The sequence below is a fragment of the Rhipicephalus microplus genome, chromosome 6 (assembly GCF_043290135.1).
Source record: "Rhipicephalus microplus isolate Deutch F79 chromosome 6, USDA_Rmic, whole genome shotgun sequence".
In the NCBI taxonomy this organism is placed as follows: domain Eukaryota; kingdom Metazoa; phylum Arthropoda; class Arachnida; order Ixodida; family Ixodidae; genus Rhipicephalus; species Rhipicephalus microplus.
Window position 1 is genome coordinate 102545377 of NC_134705.1, and position 26237 is coordinate 102571613.

Below are 26237 nucleotides of genomic sequence, written 5' to 3' on the forward strand. Positions count from 1 at the left end.
TAAACGTGGGAGTGTCAGTAAGCGTCACCTGTGAAAATGGCGGCGAGTGTTGCACACTCTTTTTATGAGCTTGTATGGCGTCACATTGCACGTGAACTTATTACGAGCTGGCAGCTGACCAATAGCCTCTCGTATGCAACCTAACGGCACAAAGTCTGTCAGCATGAGACACTCGTTAACGAATAAGGGAAAGAAGTGTATACCTAAGAGCTCGTTTTTCCGTGTTTTGACACAATTTAATGAGATCCAACAGACACTATAGCCAAGGAATGTATAGGGGAAGTTAATTGATTAATTGATTTGTGGGGTTTAACGTCCCAAAACCACCATATGATTATGAGAGACGCCGTAGTGGAGGGCTCCGGAAATTTTGACCACCTGGGGTTCTTTAACGTGCGCCCAAATCTGAGCACACGGGCCTACAAATAGGGTAAGTTATTAGAACCAATGGAATGGAAATAGAAGAAAGAAAAGTGGTTGAAAAAGTAACTTGGCCTGACAGGAATTGAACCTACGACCTCCGAATAACGCGTTAGACAGTCTACCACTGGGCTATCATGGTGGCTATCCACCCAGCCACATTATTGGGTTTATATGTGATTTTAAACGTGACAGTGTCAGTCAGCGTCACCTGTAGCCATAGTGGCGAGTGTCGCACGCTCTCTTTATGACCCTGCATGACTTCACGTAGCACGCGAACTCATTACAAGCTGGCAGATGACCAATAGTCGTTGGTATACAACCTATGGCACAAAGTCTGTCAGTATGAGACCCTCGTTAATGAATAAGGGAAATAAGTGTATACCTAAGAGCTCGTTTTTTCCTGTTTTGACGCAATAAAATTGAGATTCAACAGACAATAATGCCAAGGAGTATATAGGGGAAATCCTTAAAACCAATGTAACGTAAATAAAAAAGAAAAGTGGGTGAAAAATAACTTGCCATGAGCAGGAATCAAACCAACGACCTCGGAACAACGCGTTCGATGCTCTACTACTGAGCTAAGTTGGCGGCTAACCCCCAGCTACTTTATTGGGTTCATATGTGATTTTAAACGTAGGATTGTCAGTCAGCGCCACCTCTAGCCATGGCGGCGAGTGTGGCACACCACTCTCTTTATGAGCCTTTATGGCGTCACGTAGGACGTGAATTTATTGCGAGCTGGCAGCTGACCAATACTTCCTCGTATACAACCTAACGGCACAAAGTCTGCCAGTACGAGACCCTCGTTAATGAATAAGGGAAAGAAGTGTATACCTAAGGGCTCATTTTCCTGTGTTTTCACAAAATAATATTGAGATCTAGGAGACAATATTGGCAAGAAACCTATAGGGGAAGTTATTAGAAGTAATTTATTGTAGTTAGAAAGAAAGAAAAGTGGATGAAAAAATACCTTGCCATGAGCAGGAATCAAAGCTACGACCTCCAAATAACGCGTTAGATGCTCTACCACTGAGCTATCACGGCCGCTATCCATCCAGCCACTTTATTGGGTTTATATGTGGATTAGTCAGCGCCACCTGTAGCCATGGCGGCGAGTGTGGCACAGTTTTTATGAGTCTGTATGGCGTCACGTAGCACGTGAACTTATTACGAGATGGCAGCTGACACTGATATATATATATATATATATATATATATATATATATATATATATATATATATATATATATATTTATATATATATTTATATATGTGTGTGTGTGTGTGTGTGTGGTGTGTGTGTGTGTGTGTGTGCGTGTATATGTTGTTGCGCACATGCGCGAAGACGACGAAGTGTATACGGGGAACGCACTTGTCGCCCGGAGTGAGAAAGAAAGAGGGTCAGGAGGATCTCTAACCAGTCGGCCACTTCTGAGCTGCCTCTAACGACCTAATAAATGGCCGCTTTCAACCTCTACCAGTCTTTTTCAAACGTAATAGAGTGGTGAAAGAGCTGGATAAGCGCTTCAACTACGGAATGATCAGTGCCAGAGCTTCGACGAAGCCATCGACTTGCCGGTCTCCCACCATCTGCCGTGAGTGTCTTCGAGACATACCCGAAGAAGCAGGCGTTCCCAAGACAGCACCGTCTGGTTCGCTTCCGTACTACCGCGTTCCACCACCCGTCGGAGGAAAAGCCGGAGAAGATGTCGACGCCTGGCTCACCAAGTACAAATGTTTGGGCAAGTCCAACGGTTTGGATGCAGCCGCTATGCTAGCCAACTTAGTGTTTTTCCTGAGCGACACCGCACTGGTATGGTACGAGAATCACGATGACGCACTCATGACCTCGGACCTTTTTGTTGAAGAGGTCAGGGCGTTTTTCGGCAAATCGGTTGCTAGAAAGAAGCGGGCTGAGTAAACACTGTCGCAACGGGCACAGCTACCAGGTGAGACATGCTACCTCTTACATAGAAGAAGTGTTAAGGCTGTGCATGGTGGTCTGTTCTATCATGTCGGAAGAGGACAAATTTGGCCGTCTGCTCAAAGGGATTGCTGAGGACGTGTATATTTTCTAATTAGAAAAGAAAGCCTGAGTTCTGTGTCCGACGTCATTCAGCATTGCCGAGCGTTTGAAACGCTCAAGATGCGTCGCATTGCGCCCAAATTTGGTGGGCTGGCTACAGTTACAACTGTTGCCAGTGTGAACACAAATCCTGGCCTCGACCTGTTTTCTACCATTCGACAGATTGTTCGCGAGGAACTTTCGCACCGAGAAATGTCATGTTGGACAGCTGACTATGCCGAGTTGTGTCTGCCACGTGAGTCTATGAATGTGCCTCCTTTGACCCTATGGCGACCGACGATGAGCGCAGCAACTGTGGAGTACAGCCCAGCCCCACAGTCAAGGATGACAAACCGATTTTCCGCGTCGCGGTATGACCGACGCTCTCAGCGCATGCTTCCTCGACACCCAATTTGTCGTTACGACGTACCCGACCCGTACATCCGTTACACAAGAACAAACGATGACGCTCGATTCATTGACGAGCGACCAACGTTTCTACCTCGACCGGTGTGCTATTGCTGTGGTGTGCCAGGCCACACATCGCGGTTTTGCAACCGTCGGGTGACTCCTCGGTATCACCAACCATCCGACTTTTCACGACCCTTCGAACAGTCTCATGGTCTCCGGCGGCCGGCCCACATGCCACGTGCAGACACCTTTTGGCCCAGCAACTTCCGCAACCACTCCCCGGCATCTGACAGGAGTTGAACGTCCCCACCGCGAGCTCGTGCTTATTGTTCTCCTTCACCGCTGTGTCGCAAAGCGCCCTCTTCGCCACAGGAAAACTAGCCAGTGCGGCCATCAGGGGTGAGGCCGCTGGAAACGTGCTACTGACAGAAATACCTCCTGTTTGTATGTTTAAAAACGAAGTGCGTGTTTTGGTGGATTATGTGACTGTGATGGCCTTGGTGGACGCAGGTGCAAGAATTTTTATGATGAGTGCTTCCTTTAAAGACGTGTTAGGGCGGAAAGTTGTTTTTACCTGGGATGAAACTTCGACGTTCTGTGGAGTGAGTGGAGAGCCATTGCGCCCTATTGGTGTGTGTAGTGCTGAAGTATTTTTGGGAGGCCTTATCATAACGACAGAGTTCGCGATTATTTTTCGGTCGACACATGACGTCATTCTCGGCATGGACTTCTTGCGAGAATGTGGTGCTACTGTAGACTTTCGCACGGGGAAAGTCTTTGTGAGTGGCCAGATGCCGTCAGAACTTCTGAAAACTCCAGCGGACGACCAAGGTACGCTGTGTGTCTGTGGCGATACGCTGATACCTGCGTTGTCTACTGTACGTGTTCCTGTTGTTTGTCGCGGCGCGGATTCTGACAGATTTGATGCGACCGTAGAACCAAAGCACATAAACTGCGCGAAGAAAAATGTATTGGTTCCCCAATGTGTGGTGTCGATCGATGGTAGATTAACTGGCCTATGGATTGTAAACTGTTCCTCTGAGCCCGTGACAATAACCAATAATGTCAAATTAGCTTTTGGTCAGCGAAGAACACGCGACTTTATCAGTGGTCGAGCTCACAGACGTACCGGAAGAACGTGACGGAACTGATTGTCACAATTTGGACGGGGTGCTTATGACAACGATAAATAGGTCACTTAGCTAAAGCTAACGCCAAACATTATTGAATTTTCTGTTGAAGCACGTTTCGGTATTTCACTTTGCGCGGAAGGGCAAAGTAATCCCTATCCCCTGTCTCGAACGCGCCACACCAACAACACTGACGCGGCAAGTCCGATTCACCAAAAATCATATCGTGTTTTCCCGTCAGAAAGACAAATTATCAACGACCAAGTGCAGGAAATGATGCAAAAGGGAGAGGTACAAGAGTCAGCCAGTCCGTGGGCAGCACCGGTAATCCTTGTTAAGAAGAAAGATGGATCTTGGAGATTTAGCGTCGACTATCGCTGACTGAATGCCATGACTAAAAAGGACGCACACCCGGTGCCCCGTATAGAGGACGCAATAGACTGCTTACATTCGGCCTCTTATTTTTCCTCCGTAGACTTACAATCCGGTTATTGGCAAATTTTGATGCACCCAGAGGACAAGGAAAAGACTGCCTTTGTAACCCCTGATGGGCTCTTTCAATTCAACGTGATGCCATATGGACTGTGCAATGCACCGGCAACGTTCGAGAGGTTCATGGACACCAGTTTACGTGGCTTGAAATGAAACACCTGAATGTGCTATCTCGACGACGTCGTCATCATTGGCCGCACGTTAAGTGAACACAACTCTCGTCTGGATACTGTTTTGAAATGCATTCGAAACACTGGCCTAGTTTTAAACTCGAAGAAATGCCACTTTGGAGACCACCAGACGTTTGCGCTCGGGCATCTCGTTGACAAGGATGGCATCCGCGCTGACCCCCAGAAGACAACAGCAGTTGAGGCGTTGAATGCGCCGCGTTCTGTCAAGGAGCTTCGTAGTTTCTTGGGGGTTTGTTCGTACTTCCGCCGCATTATTCCAAAATTTACCGACGTTGCGTATCCTCTCACATGCCTCTTACGAAAGGACAATTCCTTTAAGTGAACTCTGAGTGCGATTCTTCATTCCGTCAATTGAAGTTTTTGCTGACGTCACGACCCGCCCTTCAGCACTTCAGTCCTTCTGCTCGGCCAGAGCTTCATACGCTAGCGGCATAGGTATAGGAGCCGTCCAAGTACAACGTTACGGTGACCGCGAACACGTCATCGCATATGCAAGTCGCTCCCTAAGCAGGCCGGAACGATACTAACTGTCACGGAACAAGAATGCCTGGCGGTAATATTTGCAATTCAGCGGTTTAGGTCTTACCTGTACGGATGCCCATTCACAGTCGTAACCGACCACCACTCGTTGTGTTGGCTTGACAACCTTCGTGAACCTTGGGGCCGCCTTGTGCACTGGGCTCTCCGGCTACAAGAATACAGTTTTACCGTCGCTTACAAGAGTGGCCGTCGACATGCTGACGCGGACATTCTTTCCCGTATGCCACTTAGCACAACGGACTGTGAATCTGATGACCTTGACAAGCTTGTAGCTTCTGTGTCACCTACATTCCCGGACTACCACAGTTTCAGAGAAGAACAGCGGAGGGACGCTAAACTAGCTCCACTATTCGCCGCTTTATCCGCTTCCACTACTGCACGCCGTTTCTGTATGCGTGATAGACTGTTGTTCAAAAGAAAACTCTCCAGCAGTGGCGCGCCTTTCCTTCTAGTGGTCCCGGAGAGCCTGCGAACAGTTATTACGAGTGTCATGCACGACGACCCTACATATGGACATTTAGATTTGGCGCGGACGCTTCACCGGACTTCAATAAAAGAGCGCTTTTATATTGGCCTGGTATGCGGAAGTCCGTTGAGAGTTATGTGGCAAGCTGCATTCAATGTTAGCGTCAAAAATGTCCATCAACTGGTCCAGCTGGTCTTCTGCAGCCGATGCCAACTCCAAGCGCACCTTTAGAACAAGTGGGGATTGACTTTCTGGGCCCCTTTCTAAAATCGCGAAAGGGCAACCGATGAATATTGTATGCGTCGACTACCACACACGATACTGTGAGACGGCGGCCATCCCCTCCACAACTGCCAGTAAATTCTCTTCGTTTTTGTTACAGTACGTCATCCTCCGACACGGCCCACCTTGGCTGACTATCAGTGATAGAATGGAATGAAAAAACTTTATTTAGTGAAAAAAAATTTATTTAATGAAAAAACTTTATTTACTATCCGTGATCGTGGGCGACAATTCACAGCGGTTGTTGTAAAGGCGCTACTTAGTTTGTGTGAATCCCGCCTGCGTCCCTCCACACCATACCAACCCCCCACTAATGGGCTGACGTAGCGTACCAACCGCAACATTATCAACATGCTGTATATCTATGTCTCATGCGACCACAAGAACTGGGATGAGATACTCCCATTCATTAATTACCCGTTCAACACCGCGAAGCATGAGATGACAGGTTACAGCCCTTTCTTTTTGCTTTATGCACGTTCGCCCGGGCACACAATCGACACAATCTTACCTTTCTGTGATCACGACAACGTCACTGTCACCGAGACTCTCTGCCTCGCCGAAGTGGCGCGTCGCATAGCTCGACTACGCACATTGGCATCGCAAGACAAAGCGAAAGCACGCTATGACATTCACCTTCAACCAGTGATTTATCGCCGTGGTGATCTCATGTGGTTGTGGACTCCGATGGTAAGTGCGGGTTATGCCAAACGTTTTTAGCCACTTACGATAGAACTTTTGTCATTGTCGACAGACTTACAGAGGTCAACTATGCAATAGCTCGTCTCACGGCGGATGGTCGACAAGCTGCCCAAACTCAAGTGATTCATGTTGCCCGCCTGAAACTGTACAAGTCACGACAACTTGACTGACTCGTCCGGCGGCCTTCGCCTGCGTGGAGAGGAATGTTGCGCACACGCGCGAAGAAAACGAAGTGTATACGGTGAACGCACTTGTCGCCCGGAGTGAGAAAGGAAGCAGATAATGAGGAGGGTCCCTAACCAGTCGGCTGCTTCTGAGCTGCCCCTAACGACCTAATAAACGGCCCCTTTCAACCTCTACTGGTCTGTTTCAGACGTAGCTCTCTCTCTCTCTCTCTCTCTGTATATATATATATTTATATATATACTTATGGTCGCTGTGCAATCGCGGCAAATCTCAGCGCGCGGCTCTGGCCCCGTACAGCAGGCAAGAGCTTCTACGGGCTAAGATCTCAACACATAAAAATGGTGCCGAAAGTGTGCCTGGAGTGGGCATCCACATATAAATTCGCTCTACACATAACGGCAACCAGCGGTGACACACGACGTATAGCCAATCGTACTAGCATTCGCTTCCCACGGGAGGCACTCATCATCAACGCCGTCGCAACGCACGTGCCTTGTTGTGGTCATCTACTGTGGTTGCGCCGCTGCAAACTTGGTTACTTATCAAGTGCATATTTACTACAATAATGTTGCTCTTAAAAAGTCTCGTCTTGCTTTGCTTAACGTTAGAATATGGTGCTATCACATTCATTGGCTCGCCTTTTGCCAAACTGTGACTTTTTTTCTGTTTGCATTTATGGTGTGGTTGCGCTGACAAGAAAAACTTTAATTTCCACACGATTTGCGAATAACTGTTTCGAGCTCTGTCCTATAAAGAAATTGTTCAATAAAAACGATAAGGTAGCTTTCTCAACCTGAATTTGTTTTACCACGATCTAAGATTCAGTCGTCTGATACGCAGTCACAAAGAAGAACCTTGGCTTATAAATTGAAGAATTTTAAAATTAGTTTTGAATATATAATGAAAGTATAGTCTTTCTAATTGCGCACACATTAGTGATCATCAAATCAATAATTGAGTGTACAGGGACACAGATGCTGACCCGTTGGAATGTCTAACGCGCAGGACCGCACTTTCCGTTTCATCGTGGTGCATACACCTAATGATCGAGATAATATTATATCATTGTCAAAATAACGAATTCCGAAACTGTACAATGAAATAATACCTACATGACATGTACAAAAGTATACAGACAAGGTGGTGGCATATACTTCTATTAAATTCTATTGTCACGTGCTCCTAAAAAAAGGTCTTCAACTTGGAAGAACTGAGCCGGCACGGAGACGCACCGAAAGCTGGCAAGGTGGCTGCTTCAATGATCAACAACTAACCAGAGCGCGCGCTGCTTTAGAACATCTTCTTTCATTCTAGCGGGTAGACATGGCTTGCGCTCGCTGAAGCTAGCGGCTACGTGGCAATATTCCCCTCTGAAAAAAAAAGGGCATCACTCTGATGCTCGAAAAGTACAAAATCAAAGTCGGGTCAAACCAACAGAAAATACACGCGTAAAAAACAGCGATACGGTTCATGCGCAGTCGCACTACCGCGTGAAGTACGGCTTCAGTCGCAATACGTGCACAATCTCCGAGGAGTTCATTCACCACCGTGGCGAGAAGGTGCCGTCAGGGACTCCCTCGTAGTTCACATCACTCATGCCTCGCAACACTTTGTATGGCCCGAAGTAGCGACTGAGCAGTTTTTCTGACAATACCTGGCGTCGAACTGGAGTCCACACCCAAACTTGATTGTCTGGATGGTATTCAACTTGTCAAGGGTGAGCGTTGTAGCGGCGTGCGTCTGTACTCTGCTGGTGTTTAATGTGGAGGCGTGCTAACTGGCGTGCTTTTTTGGCGTATGGGTTCAAATCCCGGCGTTGGCGGCTGCATTTCCGATGGAGGCAGAAATGTTCTGGCCCGTCTGCTTAGATTTGGATGCACATTAAAGAACCCCAGGTGGTCAAAATTTCCGGACCCCTCCACTACGGCATCTCTTATATTCATATCGTTGTTTTGGGACGTTAAGCACCATATATCTATCTTCTTTGGCGTATTGGGTTAGCTGCACTGCGTCAGGAGTAATCAAAGAGTCGCAATTGTGTGGAAGCATCGCATTCAGCATGGTCTGGACCTCACGTTCATAGAAAAGACGGAAAAGTGTGAATCGCGTAGTTTCCTGGACGGCACTATATTACGCGAATGTGACGTATGGTAGCACCTGGTCCCAGGCCTTATGCTGGACATCTACGTACATGGATATTATGTCAGCGATGGTCTTGTTGAGTCGCTCTGTCAAGCCGTTGCTCTGCGGATGGTATGCCGTGGTCTTGCGATGGCTCGTGTAGCTGGGCCCCAATATGTCATGATTGAGCTGGGCCGCGAATGTTGTTCCTCTGTCTGTGATTACGCACGACGGGGCGCCATGTCCAAGAACGATCTGGTCCATGAAGAATTGGGTGACGTCGGAAGCCCTAGCGCGTTGTAATGCTTTTGTTTCAGCGTACTTCGTCACATAGTCGGTTGCTACTACGATCCACTTGTTCTGGCACATGATAGTGAAAAGAGCCCCAGTAAATCCTTTCCTATTTGATCAAATGGCGCTCTAGGTGGGCCTATTGGTTGAAAAAGCCCCGCGGGTTTTAGTGGCGGGGATTTCGGGCATTAACATTCCCGGCACCTTTCAACGCATTGCTTTACGGATGTGGAAAGCTTAGGCCAGTAGTACGCTTGTTGAACTCGAGCGAGAGTTCGAGAGGATCCCAAGTGACCAGATGTGGGCTTATCGTGGCAGGCGACAAGAATGTCATCATGCATGTCAGTTGGCACAACTAGAAGATAGTTTCTCTCATTGCCGTTCGAGTTTTTCTTATACAGGACTTCATCTAGCAGACAAAACGACGACAGATCTCGAGAAATACATTGGGGTATGGAAGAGTTGCGCCCTTCAAGCTTTTCGATAACTGCGCGAATTTTGTCGTCCGCGTGCTGTCGTGTAGTCAGATCCGTTGTAGTAAAGGCCCCAAGGAAACCACCGTCATCCTCATTGTCGTGGCCACAAACTTATGTGCATGGGACAATGAATCAGCATCTTCGTGCTTGCGGCCCGATTTGTAAGCGATCTTGAAATCGTGTTCCTGCAGACGAAGAGTCCTTCGTGCCAGTCGCCCACACTTGTCTCGTAGGTTGGCTAATTAGTACAAAGAATGATGGTCAGTCACTACCTTGAAGTGGCGTCCATAAAGGTAAGGCCTAAATTTCATTGTTGCCTATACAACAGCGAGGTATTCTTTAAATTGATATAGCAGTTCACGTAGCTTGGTCTGTTGTTGTTCCTGGAGGGGCGAGTTGACATTGACTTTTGCAAGTAGTGAAGTCACGTCGCTTGGTGTCGGTCGAAGCCCATTCTCGGCTGATGTAGATGCGAAGCATTCAGAAACGTCTGCGATAGAATAGGGGAAAACGATGGCGGTGTCACGAAACAGGTGCCGGTACTCTTTACTGAAATTCGTCACAAGTAAGGCGCAGTTTCCATCATGAAGCATGACGAGGCTGCGTGCAGCGCAGACACCTAGCGCGAACAAAAGCGCCAAGTTGCCTTCGGTGACAACCTCACCATCCCATAACTTGTCGGAAACCACATCAACTAGGACGCTTGAATGCGTAGGCAACGTGAAGCTGTCGGCAGAAACGCGAAACAAGCTGTCACGGAGGTCGTCAGATTTGTCGGAGGATCCAGCTGTCAAAAACATCACAGTGCGCTCTCAAACATCGATAATAGCGCCGTGCTCCCGCAAAAAGTGGACTCCCAGGATTATGTCTCGGAAACAGTCACGAAGTACGAGGCAGCTGGCGAGAAACTTACGTCCCCGAATGCTCATACTGATAGTGCACATGCCGTATGGGGTGACTACGTGCCCGCCGGCAGTACGAATTTGGGCTTCGTACTAAGGCATAACAACTTTCTTTATGTGCGCTGCTAGTTTCCCGCTCATGATCGAGTAGTCCGCACCTGTGTCCAATAATGCACTAACGTCGTGGTGACCGTCGACTACCACATGTATATCCAAAGAAAATCTGCTTCTGGCTTACGCCGCTGTCGTCGGGGAATCGCTCCGGGTCTATGCTTGCGTTGGTGGGAGGCCTTCCTTGCGCCGAGTGTCAGCGGTCTCGCTCCCGAAGGTCGCCGTCGTTAGTTTTCCCGCCTAGGGCTTGGCGAGCGCGCCGGCGCCGCTTCTGGGAGGCTCCGAAAATTTTGAGAAGATCGCCTTGGGGATGGGGACCACGACTGCCGCCGCAGTGGCATGCACTGTTGTGAAAGGTATTCTTTAACAGCTTTCGATCTTTCGCCGAATCTCGGCCGTGGCAGTCGACGGCAACACCCTGTAGTCCGAGGCGACGATAGGGACATTGCCGGTACACATATTCAGTTTTACCACAGTGATAACACAACGATCGTCTGTCTGGTGTGCGCCATACGTCAGATTTTTTGGGAGGCGGCTGTCAATTTTCCAAGTGCTGAATCGTCTGCAGCAAAGGAAGAGCACCCCGAGGCATAGAATTAACGAAGCGCGGGGAAGCAGGAATATATCGACTGGCAGCTTCTGCGTATGATGCACGATGTGCCTCCGTCGGGAAAGGTGGGACATAACTGGAAGGTGGCACTTGGAAAAGCTGTCATACTTCGTTTCTGACGAGGCTGCAAATAGACCCTGCAGTAGGTTGGGACAGGCACTGAATCTCTTGTAGTTCGTCGCACCCTACCGATTGAAGGAGGTCGCAGAGAGACTCGATGTTGATTCTGCTTCCTCCACCTCCAATCTGACCTACTGAAGAAGCGACACTTACTTGCCGGTCGTACACAGTAGAGCACTGCTGCAGCACTTGTTCCCTGGTTGTGGCTGCGGTCAAAGGAAGGAAGGAAGGAAAATAGAGAGAAAAGAAAGGCAAGGAGGTTAACCAGCCTATAGGCAGCCGGTTTGCTACCCTGCGCATGGGAGAGGGATGGGGGAGATGAAAGAGAGCAGAGAGGGAAAAGAGAAACAGCACATTCGGCAGCACACGCGCGCACACTCAGTCATAGTCCAGTCTTGTCTTTCGCGGTGTGTGACATTGCTGTTACAGTCGCTTGTTCAAGTTGGTGTCGCGTAGGAATTTCAACAGAGCTTTCGTCGCCTTCAGTTGCAATGTCTTCTTTCGGGCACTTGACAGAATAGTGTCCACAGACATTTGGCTGTTGTCGATGCGCGCAAAAGCGGACGCCAGTGACTGTCTCTGGGTTTCATACAATGGACAGTCACACAGGATGTGGTGTAGTGTCTCTTCGCAATGACAGGCATCGCAGAGGGCGTTGTTGGCCATTCATATGACAAAGGAGTAAGATTTTGTAAATGTCACTCCTAGCCATAAGCGATGAAGAAGGGTGGCTTCTCTTCAGTCGAGTCCAGTGGGCATGCGGAGAGCCATCAAAGAGGACAAGTGGTGTTGACGATTCGTATCGATGCTTGGTGGGCACCATAGTGAAAACGTGATTTCACGCGCAAGTCGCCGAATATTACTGGCAGCATCGGTCCGCGAAAGTGGTATGGCTTCTTCTCGTGTTCCTTCAAGGGCTGCCCGCGCGGCAGTATCGGCATGTTCGTTCCCTATGATGCCGCAATGACTTGGCAGCCATTGAAGCGTCACATGATGCCCTTTCTCGAGTAAAGTGTGGAGAAGGCATCAAATTTCGAAAACAAGCTGTTCGTACGGGCCGCGACGCAGTGCTGAGAGCACAGATTGTAGGGCAGCGCTTGAGTCGCAAAAAATCGACCATTGTTGCGGTGGTTCCCGATTGACCACACAAAGTGCAGCGCGCAAAGCAGCTAGTTCCGCTGCTGTAGATGCCGTGGAGTGGTCAGTCCTAAAGCTGATGGTAACACCTCTTGCTGGGATAACTACTGCCCCTAACGAACACTGGTGGTTCGTGGAAGCATCGGTGTATACATGTATGCTGTCTGAATATTTCTCGTGCAAAAGAAGAAGAGACAGTTGTTTCAACACGCACGACAAAAGCTGACATTTCCTCCGAATCCCTGGTACACTAAGATGCAATGTGGGTCGAATAAGACACAAAGGTAGTATAGATGGTTTAGATGCATGAGTGAAGCCCGAGGGAAGTTTATCGTTGTATTTCACAATCATTTTGGCGAACGAAGCTTGGCGCCTCTCTGAAGGCAACAGTGCAAGGTGATGGCAGGGAGCACGTGCGAAGTGTCTGACGTGCGTTCTCAGGACTTCTACAACAATGTGAGTTTGTATCGGATAGTCACCAGTGATTGCAATTGTTGCTTCTGTTGACGTACATCTGGGCAGACCGAGGCACACTCTCAGCGCTTGGGCTTGTACTGCCTGTAAAACACGAACATTGGTCTTGCAGGTATTGCTAAGCACGGGCAAGCTATATCTGAGAAAACCGAGAAACAGGGCCCTGTAGAGCTTCATCATTGCGTCTACTGACATCCCCCCCGTCTTTCCTGCCAGGAACTTGAACAGTTGGGAAATAGCGGCCAGGCGCTTCTTCATATAGGTCACATGCGGACTCCAACAGAGGTCCCTATTAATAATGATGCCCAGAAACCGGTAAGCTTTGGCGTAAGAAATCGGACGCCTGCAGATTGAGATGACATAAGGGGTCATTGATTTGCGAGTGAAAGCCACCAGCGCGCATTTTTCTGGTTATATGCTGATATGACAGTCTGTCATTTATGGCGAGGAGTGAAAGAGAAGTTTTTCGCTACCCTCGTTCGCTGTTTTCAAAGACTGTGGCGGAATTTTCGGTCGAAATTCCGCCACAGTCTTTAGTAGACAGCGAACGAGGCTAGCGAAAAGCTTCTCTTTCACTCCTCGCCATAAATGACGGACCTTTTTTTCTTCCGTCATGTAGGGGTCGGCTCGACGAAAGAGGCTCGTCATGTCCTCGACGTACATCATGATACTTTCATTCGGCATTTGGAGGCGTGACTGAATTGCTCGCTCGGCTCGTTCACGGCGATGGGGATTGGTCCAACTTGCCAGCAAGTATCGACGAAAGACGCTCCACGAGGGAAAGGCTCATGGTTTTTGTACCAAGTAAGAGCGCCATCCTCCAAGCTGAAACACACGTTTCTCATCTTGTCGAAATTGATCCAACCTTTGTGATCGAAGACCCGTTCGAACTGAGCCAGCCAGTCTTCGACATACTTCAAGACGGAACCATGGAAAACTTTCGGCACACTTGGCTTCCACAGCGTATGAGGCGTGGCTGCAGCGCTTTCCAGGTCGCTGGAGACTGCAGCGCCTTGCCTAGCGTTCGGGGGTGTGACAGACGTCATCTCAGAAAGAGGTCCACGCTCAGGAGGAAGTCGTGGGAGTCTACGGCTTGAGCGGTGAACAGGTGTGATCACCGCGAGTTACAGGGCTACCTGGGGGCCTTTGGAACATAGGCTGGGGATTACCCAGCTGCTTTATCAGTCGTCACGTGCTACAAGAGGTCTTCAACATGGAAGAATTGAGCCGGTGGGGAGACGCACCGAAAACTAGCAAGATGGCTGCTTCAATGATCAACAACAAACCAGAGCGCGCGCTGCTTCAAAACATCGTCTTCCATTCCAGCGGGCAGCCATAGCTTGAGCTCGCCGTCCCTAGCGGCCAAGTGGCAATATGTTGTGAATTACGCCATAATTACTACATCGCAAATAAAAACTACAACTAGGGCTTTCTACGAATTTTTGGCAGAAGTGGCTGTTGAACTCAACTGGTTCTACAAATGCAATGTGCCTTTTGTACAATGGGCATCACTTCAAAGTTTCTACTTTGTGTTTCTACTTTCTACTATCAGCAAACATAATACCTACATAACACTAAAATATACCTATATATTACCTGCCTACAAATGATACCTACGTTCACTAAAATAATGCCGACATGACATGTACAAAAATATACAGAAAAGGTGGTGGGCATATATTTCTTCTATTTTATTATATGTTAAGAATTACCATAAATATTACATCGTCGCTAAAAACTACAACAAGGCCCTCTACGAAATTTTGGCACAAGTGTCCGTTGAACTCCATTGGTTCTACCAAATGAATGCGCATTTTGTTCAGTAAACATCACTTTGGTGTTACTACTCCGTGTTTGAAAAGAGAAGACAATCAGCGAAGACTTTGATGAAACGTTGTTGTTGAGTACATTAATCAATCCTGATTGTCGTGTGGTCTTTCCAGGGTTCGGTCCATCCAACACTGCATGCATTGATGCCTCGTCATGGCCACGTAAGTGCTCTTTGTTAATACTAGGGACTCTATATTGGATGTTCCGAGAAGGCCTGGCATCTTATCAGAACAGCTGCGAATAGCGCATGAGAGAATGCCACGCTATTCATACCGGAATGTATATGCCCCATCGCTCAAGCAACGTGCGTATTCATGCCAAAATGCATTGAGTGTGAACAAGACCTTAAATACACCATGGCGCGGACTGCAGTGAACCTTGTGACTTAAAGCCAACCCCTACAAAATTGTCGTTCAAACCTGTCATTCAAGTATGTCGTTTATAAAAATGAGGTGTAGTTCTTGTATGTGCTGCTATAGTTCTGTGTACAGTGTAAATGATGCGATAGTGTTGCCACTAAGGCATTGGCTTAGTCGCCGATCCTGCGCGAAAGGATGCGCTAATGCTATTTTTTCATATGTCCCGGTGCAGTCCTGTATTCAGCTATTAGGCAAGCTCTATTACCGTCAAACACTAAATAAATGCATCATGCAAGCATCCATGAAATTTTTTCAGCAATTGCACGCTTGCGAAAGTGAAAGGGTCCTCTCACCACCAGAGCGTACCAGCTAGACTATTCAGAAGTGGTGTTCCCTATTTAGAAGAAAAAAATATCGTCATTATTTTTCGGTTATGTTTACAATTAGTTTAGTGTAAAGGCTTATTAGTGTATATCAGCACATGGGAAAAACAAGAAGACAGAAAGGTTGTGCAGAGATAGGGCACCACTACAACACAGATTGAGGCTTACTTACCCTTGCGGACTACGAGACAGAGGGTAAAGGAGAAAACAAGAACAGCTGTGCAGAGGGAGCGAATGTAAGGTGAATCACATTGGACCACCCCTCGTAACAGATAATTCGGCATTTGAATGCATCCAAGGTTCATACAACCTGTCCATGGTGTCAAAATTGACCAACATAGAGTTACAGCTCAATCTATAGATTTAAACTTGCTAAGACAAACATTTTGTTTATTGATCGCCTGTGGTGTGAATTCTTGATCTTTACGCTATCCTCATTTCAGCCTGGGTCAGATAAGAGTCCCGGAACTATCATACCTGGCCCAACTCAGGCAAGTGTTTCATCGTAATGGATGCTAAGTGACACGGCTTACCTTTACAGAGCGTCAAGCATATATATATATATATATATATATATATATATATATATTTATATATATATATATATATATATATATATAGTGGAAGTAATAATTCAATGGGCTAGTTAGTCTTCGTGAAGGTATGGGATATGGCACAACGGGAGCGTTGTCAACAAGGATAAATATATTTATTTCCCAACAGTTTCGGGAGGGGTCCTCCCTTCATCAGGGGATGAGTTATACTCCTCATCCCCTGATGAAGGGAGGACCCCTCACAAAACTGTTGGGAAATAAATATATTTATCCTTGTTGACAACGCTCCCGTTGTGCCATACCCCATACCTATATATATATATATATATATATATATATATATATATATATATATATATATATATATATATATATATATATATATATATATATATAGTGCAGTATAGGAAACAAAACAATAAAATATTTATTTAATCCTAACAGTTTCGGCTGGTGGACCAGCCTTCTTCGGAGGATGTAATATATATATATATATATATATATATATATTACATCCTCCGAAGAAGGCTGGTCCACCAGCCGAAACTGTTAGGATTAAATAAATATTTTATTGTTTTGTTTCCTATACTGCACTATTCTCGAAGTTTATAACAATATATATATATATATATATATATATATATATATATATATATATATATATATATAATGAAACAGGGTGTTAGCAAACGAGAGATTTATTTAGCGCAAGAGCTAACTGATTGCGAGCCCCCGATCACAGTGCATCTTCTTCTTTACTCGAGCTCTGTGTCCACTGCCCCCGTTATAATCAACCCTGGGCGACAAGGGAACCACCCTGGCGACCTAAGGACAGGTGTACGCGCATAGCGGTCATAGTACGGCTTGAGCCGAGGGACGTGTACGATTTCTTGCCCCCAACGGCGCTTGTCCGGAGATGCGTCCAGTGACTCGAAAAGGTTGTTTATAGGGGATGTTTGGCGTACAACTCGACAGGGACTACGGTACCTGGACGAAAGCTTCTGACGTTCTTCAGAATGTGCTGCTGCTCGTGAAACAGTTGTCAACTCTGAAGGGTTCGGTCGATAAGAAAGAATAGTGTCCATTTTTATGATGGCTCGCGTCCACAGCGAAGGAAGAAAGGCGAAAATTAAGTGGTGCTTTGCGTTGCAGTGTTGTAGGAATATCTCACAAAAGACAGTATGCTATTCTAATTTGACTGCTGGGATAAATCGTACATGACCAGCATATCTCTAAGTGTACAATTAAAACGCTCTGTCATCCCATTAGATTGCGGGTGATAGGCTGTGGTAGTGCGGTGTGATGCGACACTCACTCAACAACGCTTAGATGGCATCGGAGAGAAAAACGTGGCCGTGATCGCTCAGTAACAGCCGGGGTGCTCCATGGCTTAAAACAAGTTTTGAAGTATAAAACATGCAACGTCGTTTGTGGTAGCAGAAGGTAACGCAGCTATTTCAGCGTACCGCGTTAGGTGGCCGATAGCGACAATGACCAAGTGGTTGCTACTGGAAGTATAAGGAAGCGGACCGTAAAGGCCGATTCCGACACAATCAAAAGCCCATGTTGGACATGGCAACGGCTGCAAAGGACCTGTGGTATGTTGAGCGGGCGTTTTGCACGCAAGGCAAAACGCAAGGCAAAACCTTACGTAACAGCGAATGAAACTGTACATACGACGACAGTTGTACTGAAGCTGGAAGCGAGTGTATGTTTTTAACACGCCGGCGAAGCCACATTGCGGATCATCGTGGAACGTGGCGAAGATACCAGAGCGGAAATGTCGGGGAATGACAAGCAACAACTTACGGCTGGTCGAGCTGTGATTTCGAAGGTAAAACAGTTTATCCAGAATAGCGAAGTGTGGTGCTTGGCAGCGAAGCATACTGGAAACTGTAGCGGGTGACCGGTTTGAGAGGAAGTTCAAAAGGCAAGAAATCCAAGCGTCTTTGCTTTGCTCAGAAGTTATGTTCGAAATGCTGATGGTCAAGACAGCACTGGTGAAGATAGGCGAGCAGACGGACTCTGAAGCCAACGGCGAGCGTGACAGAGCATCGGCATCGAAACGCTTCTGGCCAGAACGGTAGATAACAGGGATATCGAATTCCTGTAACCACAATGTCCAATGAGCGAGCGGACCATTAGGGTCTTATAGTGAAGATTCCCAGCAAAGCGCATGGTCTGTCACAATATCAAACGGACGTCGATATAAAAAAGGCCAAAGTTTTCCGATTGTCCAAATGATGGCGAGGCACTCCTTTTCAGTGACACCGTATTTCTTCTCGGCTTTACTGAGGTTGCGGTTGGCATAGGGAACAACGTACTCGTCAAAGACATCTTTGAATTGGTTCAGTATGGCCCCTAGCCCGATACGACTAGCGTCTGTATGAAGCTACGTTGGAGCAGATGGATCGAAATGTCGGAGTATGTGGATGTAGTGAGGAGCCATCGGAGTTCCTGAAATGAACCATCACACACCTGCGACCACGCTGACACATCAGAACGTCCGGCAAGATTGCTCAAGGGGGCGATAATAGAGGCGAAATTCCAGACGCAGTGCCGGAAGTACGAACATGGGCCGATAAAGCTTCGGAGCGCTTTGATGGTGGTTGGTTTGGGGAACGCCGCGACTGCGCGAAGTTATGTAGGGTCCGGAAGAATGCCGTCGTTAGAAACCACATGGCGAAGAGGATTACAAGCTTGCGAGCGCCGAAGTGGCATTTCTTCAAGTTAAGTGGAAATCCCGCCGTGGAAAGGCACGTAAGAACTTGCTCGAGGCGGCTGAGGTGAGTCGCAAGGTCACTTGAAAGTACCCCAATATCGGCCAAATAACACAGGTATGTTTTCCGATTCGGACCTTGCAAGATGGTATTCATCATCCTTTCAAAAGTGGCAGGCGCATTGAGAGGCCAAAGGGCATAACGGTGAATTCATATAGTCCATGCGGTATTACAAATGCTGTTTTTGGGTGGTCATCCTCTGCCATGGCCACATGCCAGTAGCTGCAGCGTAAATCTAATGAAGAAAAGAACTCTGCTTCTCGTAGGCAGTACAAAGCATCATAAGTGCGAGGCAGAGGGTATATGTATTCGCACATTATCTTGTTGAGCTGGCGGTAGTCAACGCATAACCGAATGGATCCATCTTTTTTCTTGACCAGAACAACCGGTGAAGCCCAGGGACTGTTGGAGGGCTTGATGATGCCACGTTTCAACATGTCGTCCACTTGTTCGTCAATGACACGGCATTCAGCAGATGACACACAGTACGGACGCTGTCTTAGCGAGGCTTGTTGACCGGTGTCAATACGGTGAACGACCGCAGAGGTTCGGCCTAAACCTGACTAGTCACGATCGAATGAAGAGCGAAAACGAAGCAGAAGATGTATAATTTCTTGCCGCTGAGTTAGTGTGAGTTCAGAGTCAAAGGCATCCGAGAAGACGTCCAGAACGTCATTAGGTGCGTTGGTAGGAGTAGCAGCACAAATTCTCCCAGGTATTCTCCACGTAGTAGAGATGACGGGCTGTCTGAGGGATTGTACACATAAATGGCAGCGTGACCGTTGTGACAAACGATGACGGCAAATGGAAGTATGAAATTTCGACGATGTGACCGATGGCATAAACAACACAGGCGATTTCGGAGGAGCGGCACACGACAACAACAGCTGGAAAAGATGCAGTGTCAACGTCAGAAGCAGCAAATACTTTACACGAAGCGCCATCTTCGGGGTCATAGCACGGTGCAGATAACGCGAGTTCGCATCGAGCCCAGTCGACCAAAGGAGAATTTGACGAAAGAGAGTTCCACCCAAAGATAACTTCATGCAAGGAAAAGAATAAAACTACGAATGTAACGACGTACATTGCACCTTTAATGACGACTCATGCAGTGCACAAAGCTGAAAGCTGAACTTGGTGGGACTTAGCTGTGTGCAAAGATAGGTCGGTAAGTTCGGTGGTCCCTTTTTCAAGTTTCACCACAGTTTCCCGCTAAGTAGAGATATGGCAGCTCCAGTGTCAACAAGTCCGTTAACCTTAATGCCATTATTATAGAGTTCAATTTCATTCGGGGGACAGCCGCTACGTCTTCAAATTTTCGCTGCCAACGCAGTTCTTGCCTCCAGAACAGCCCCCGTCTAATTTTCTTTCGTGGTGGGATGCTGCAACGCAACATTGGAGAAATATATCGGCGACGAGGAAAAGGCGGACCGCTTCAGCCGGATGGTTGGCGATTGAGACGTACGTCTAGAGGTTAATCGGTGGATCGGCAGGAACGGGATATCGCGGCTGAGTGGGCCTGTAGTGTGAGGCCCCAGTGATGTCTTGAGAAGTGAAGCTGTGACGGCGGCAGTGACGAGCTATGTAGTATGGGGTGCCACATGAAAAACCTATTGGCCAATTATCCGGAGTGCGCCATTGGGTGACGGTAGGGGCACTGTTCGCTGAATAACGTACCGTAAACGGTCGTGCAGGTGGCGGCGTCATATAAACGTTCCGAGTTGTTTTGTATACAGCAGGAGACGGGACGGTCAATGGGCAGACAGGTGGCGTCGACGAATAAACTTGGCCATTTGCTTCGTAGATAGCCGGAGACAATGGAGAACTTGGCCGAACAACAGCGGCTGCATATGCTAGTGGTGCGGTAACAGATGGTGGAGCCTGAGCTGGCAGCAATGCTTCGGCAACTTGCTATTCAATGACCTGGCGAAGCGAAGACGACAAGGGTGCCATCAGCTCGGTAGTTCTTGTGATTATAGACAGCTACCAAGAGACCTCCTAGCGTGTGAATTGCTTTATGAGTTGCATCAACGCAGAGTGGTCGGCAGTGTCATGTCGATAGTCGAGGAATGAGAGAACCGCGGTGTCTTGAGCAGTGCAACGTGTGGAAGCGCGGAGCCTACGCCGCTGATCATAGCTCTGGCAGAGCTGAGCCGAATAACCTGGGCGGCCATCTGGGGACTCTTCGCAGCAAGCATTTGGAATACCATGTCATCAATTCCTTTCATGATGTTCTTCACCTTGCCTGCCTCGTCCGGAGTCGAGTTGACGAGCTTGCAGAAAAAGAACACATATTCGATGTAGGTCGCGAAAGTCTCTTCTGTTCTCTGTTTTATGCCACGCAAGCGCTGTTTAGCACGAAGGTGGCGGACAGCAAGACGGCCAAGGACTTGCGAGAAGGTTTCTGATAATTCAGACCAGGCACTGAAATCACTTTGATAATTCCCGCACTATAGTTTCACCACGTCGGTCCGGTAAAAACTCAATTTGTGAGGTCATCAGCTGCGTTCCACTTATTGTACGCGCTCACGAGCTCATACTCGGTCATCCAGTTGTCCACATCTTGGTCCTCTGTGCCAGCAAATATGAGGAGTTACGCTGCCGGAGAGCGCCAGTGCAGAAAACAGGTACGGGTGCGAGATCTGGAGTGGCGGCCTGAGACGTCCCCGGATCAGTCATTGCAGAAGGTAGTTGGAGTATACGGCTGCGAAGTTCTAGGATGAGGACCAGATGTGCCCAGCACGTCCACCACTTGAAACGGGCTGTTGAACAAGGAGGCGTTGACAAGGTGAACGAGAGACTTATTTAGCGCAAGGGCTAACTGAATGCAAGCCCTAGATCACAGCGCGTCTTCTTGTCTCTCTATTCGACCTCCGTGTCCACTGCCCTAATTCATGTATATATATATATATATATATATATATATATATATATATATATATATATATATATATATATATATATATATATATATATATATATATATATATATATATATATATATAAATATATATATATATATATATATATATATATATATATATACCCCTAATGTGGTATATCTACTTGAATGCAACGTGTGCGGCATGCAATACATCGGACAAACGGAAACACCCTTTAGGATTCGTTTCAATAATCACAGAGCCCACGCGAAATCAGCGCCGAATCTACCTCTATCAAAACACCTTAACCTTCCCGGCCACTCCTTCGACAAATTGTCAGTCACACTTTTAGAAACAGGATTTAAATCAAACCGGGAACGTGAACAACGTGAATCATACCTCATACACCGATTTAACACCCTCGAAAAAGGCATAAATGAAAGTCCGGGTACACTTGCAGCAATCAAAGCACTATAATATATACATATGCATTTATATGTGTATATGTACTTATGCATATGCGCATATGTATGGGGGTGTATGTGTGTATATGTAAGTTTATAATTGTAATCATAACAGTTCAAGATTTCGCGGCACTGTGGCGGCGACGAGGACTGGACAACTACAAATATCTTTGCGTGTTTCAGTGAACCACTGTCGTCTATTTCTATTTCTCTGAATAACCGAACAATAGTTGTAAGCCCGACTTGTCGAAGGGTCACCGCATGCACAACTAAAAGCCCCGAACGTGGATTCCCAGAACAAAATGCAATCACTTCAAACGCCCCTTCTCGCCTTTTGGCAACCCTTCCCCGATTTTGGCAACAAAGCCCGACATCCACATACACAACTAAACGCCCCGAACGCGGTTTCCCAGTACAAAATAGCAATCACTTCAAACGTCCTTTCTCGCAGTTTGGAAACCCTTCCCGCATTTCGACAACAAAGCCCGACATATAGAAGGGCCACCCCATACACAATTAAAACCCCCAAACGCGGATTCGCAGAGCAAAATAGCATTCAAAACGACAGACAGCGCCTTAAGAAACATTTTCTCCCGCGCCGACTTCCTGGAGCCTCGGAACGCTGTCCCCGACGCCGAATTAGTGACGGTCTTTAAAAAATAAAAAATAAAAAATAATAATAAAAAAAAAAAGCATTTTTCGCGACACGCAAGCCCTTACCTTAGCCAGGCCCCGTCTACAATAAAGGGACCGCCACCAAACTGCACTGAACGCAATACTAAGAAAATACACACTGACGACGCCACTCGCGAAGCACAGTGGAACCTGGAACTTTCTGGATATCCTTTCCTCTCTCGTTTTTCAAACTCTTTCTTTCTTTTTTTTTTTTTTTTTTTTTTTTTTTTTCGTTCCTTCCCTCTCATTTTTTACCCAAAATACTATAAATGTGAGCGCAAACAGAATGTACCATGACTCCTGATGAAGGCCAGACTCTGGCCGAAACTGTCGAATTAAACACTTCCGTTGTTACCGTTCTCTTGGAGGATCTACTTGACTTATATTTATATATATATATATATATATATATAGTCAGCACCAAGAAACACGCTAGGGCAGTGGCCGTCAAAATAAGTGGTTCAGGATGAAATTCGACCCTTCGTAGTTACAGTCACTACTGCAAAGTGACGGGAAACGCCGTATTGGGAGGCTTGAGCGACACGCCTGTCCACCTTGTACCGCGGATGCATATTTCGTGGAAGGGGACACACTTTGATGCGAGAGCGTATATAATCATCAAGTGGCGTATCTTGCACAAAATTGGACAAAAAATAAATTGCAAAAATTGTTTTTGAAGTATCTGCCTGTCCGTATTTTCTTTTCGTGATTATCATGTTATTTTTTCAGCTGTGGTTGGCCTCAGCATTTTACAAATATATGATTCCTCGTGAACGGGCAAGTATTTATTTTTATAAAAAGTACAATGCTGTAGATATTAGAAGAGTATACTACTCTAAGTATTCGCCTTATCTAAGTATTGGTATCCACTGTGCCGTTTAGCTGCCAAGAAATAATGATCTAGACCAGTCAAACAAAGAACGACCATACAGCTCTAAAGTTGATGCTGCAGAAAAGCAATTATTGTATTACCCCATTACTTAAAATAAAGAATATAGGAATATAGAAATGAAGGTGACAAGATTGCTATGCGGGCGAGCAACATGGCATTAGCACCACCAATTGTACTCCACTCATTGGGTCAAAGGCCCGTGCTTCCGCACTAATTTCCAGCTCAGCTTATCGGCACGTTGGTTGTAGGTGTCCGTAGGCATTGGTATGCGCTCCTACGTAGTTACCATTTGCTAACAGTGCCAGTATCTCGTATCGAAGACTCACGGCCCGCACCCAAACCTGTCACAGGTTCCATGTTCGCACACCAAGTTAAACCAATGAAGAAGCAACATTTGTCGAGTCGCCAAGTTGCTTCCAGCAAGATGAGAACAGCATGAATGCCAGCAAAGGGCACCAACATACATGAAGGGCTCGTGCTCACTGAGAAAGCGCGCTTGCGACCACACAATGGCCACTAATCATATTCGTTTCTGCTGTCTCTGCGTTCCTAAATACGGCTCCGGCTGGCCGGTAGCCCTCAGTCCGGAGGTTCAAAGGGAAACAAGCTGTCCAAAGCGAAGCAAGCATGACTTCAAAACACGCTTAGAACACTAAATTTTTTTTGTAAGAGAGATTGTTTGACTTCTTAGGACAACCTAAGTCGCAATTTTCGAATCTTGCCTAATAAGGCCTCACTGAAATGTTCTTCTCAAATAGTTTAAAATATCATCGCCAGTACTTGAACGTGAAAACTCTTACTGAGATGCGTTGTGCCTGAAAATACTATACGAAGCGTTAAAATGTTTCGAGACAAGAAGAGAAAATCTAGGTGCACTCAATTAGGACAGTTAAGATTCATAGGGCACGTAGAAAAGTGCTTCATTTCTCAAATTTTCCCATTCTGAATGCGTCTTGCGAGCACGTGCACGTACTAAAAGTTACTCTTGAATATGTGCCGTTCCCACGTTAGTCCGTATGCGTCATCTTCAAATGAATTCAGCCGCGTCAGTCATGAAAGACTTACCTTCTGTTGAGCCCGCTCGACATTTTACGCTGGCTGACTTTAGCACTGCATGGATATGAACTGACGATGGTTGTGGCCTAGAAAAACAGAAATATGTCCCTACCTAGCAGGTGTTCTATTTGCGTGCAAGAAGAAAAAAATTTGTAAGGTACAGTTGCCTAATGTTGAAAAAATAAAGAATGAAATGAAATTGGTGGCCAGTTACGCACATAAAACGCTTCGTTTGGGTGTTTTTCTCCGATAGGAGAGAGGCTCGTATTTTTCTGGAATCAAAGGTCTATGTGTCACGTCCTGTACAGGATAAGGCCCGCAGAGTCGACCCACGTGCTTTTTGACTGCGTCACGTTCCTAAATACACGCACAAATAGTCACGCTTGCTAGATCACTAACTAAAGTTCTTAAAGTATTTATCTTTAAGAAATCAAGTGTTAGCTTCATTTATTAGTTATTCGCCGTCACACTACTCCTAAAGTTGTGAAGATAAAAAAATTCGGCAGATTTCACGTACCTAGCAGTCGTCGACGTTATGTGAAGCATGCGGAAAGAGAGAGAGAGAGAGAGAGAAAAGACGTTATTCACAGGATCCTGTGTGGGATAGGTGCCGGCCTTGCAGGGCGTGGTCTACCTTTCTAATGTTCTAGTCTATGCAGTCTTAGAAACACTGGTCCAAGTACTCGAGGGTTGATCCTGACCCGACAGAGGATACTTGGGTTCCCGCGCCCCGCGCTTGTCGGTCACGAGCTCCCGTTCTCCTCTGCCTGACCAGGGCCACCTAGAGCCGCTTGATTGCCCATTTCCGAGATTGGCAGTCCTCCGAGCAGATCCACCACTTCATCTGCACTGGAAGCTCTTGGCGGGCAGAGCTGTTGTTGGCACCAGTTAGTCCCCCATGAGATTCAGCAGCCCTGCTGCAAACATCACCATCGGCACCATCGCACAAACCGCCGCCTGGTATCGCTGCACTGTCACACCTCACCATGTGTCCTTGTTTCGCCAGTTCTTGTTCGCATATACTGCATACCGGGCTTGCGAACATCTTTGGACATATGTGGAGCGCCATCGCCAGGGTTAACACGCACTTCAATTGTAGCTGACGAAGCAACGCAAACTCCGCTCGGGAAAGTTCTCGATGCGGGGCCATGTATTTTCTTCCTTCCCTGTGCGTCCTGAGTATCGCACCGAAGTCGACAAGAGGTTTGGGGTCTTGTTCATCGCCGACACCC

At 47.0% G+C, this 26237-nt stretch overlaps 1 protein-coding gene across 3 annotated transcripts in view; it reads left to right on the forward strand.

The window, feature by feature from the left end:
* Nucleotides 1-26237, forward strand: part of LOC119167429 (uncharacterized) — a 154425-nt gene that overhangs the window by 114142 nt on the left and 14046 nt on the right. For all 3 annotated transcript variants that reach the window (XM_075866301.1, XM_075866303.1, XM_075866302.1), the window contains 3 exons: nt 15074-15121; nt 16146-16193; nt 23787-23834. In XM_075866301.1, coding sequence (XP_075722416.1) covers nt 15074-15121; nt 16146-16193; nt 23787-23834 — 144 coding nt within the window. The remainder of the gene's footprint in view (nt 1-15073; nt 15122-16145; nt 16194-23786; nt 23835-26237) is intronic.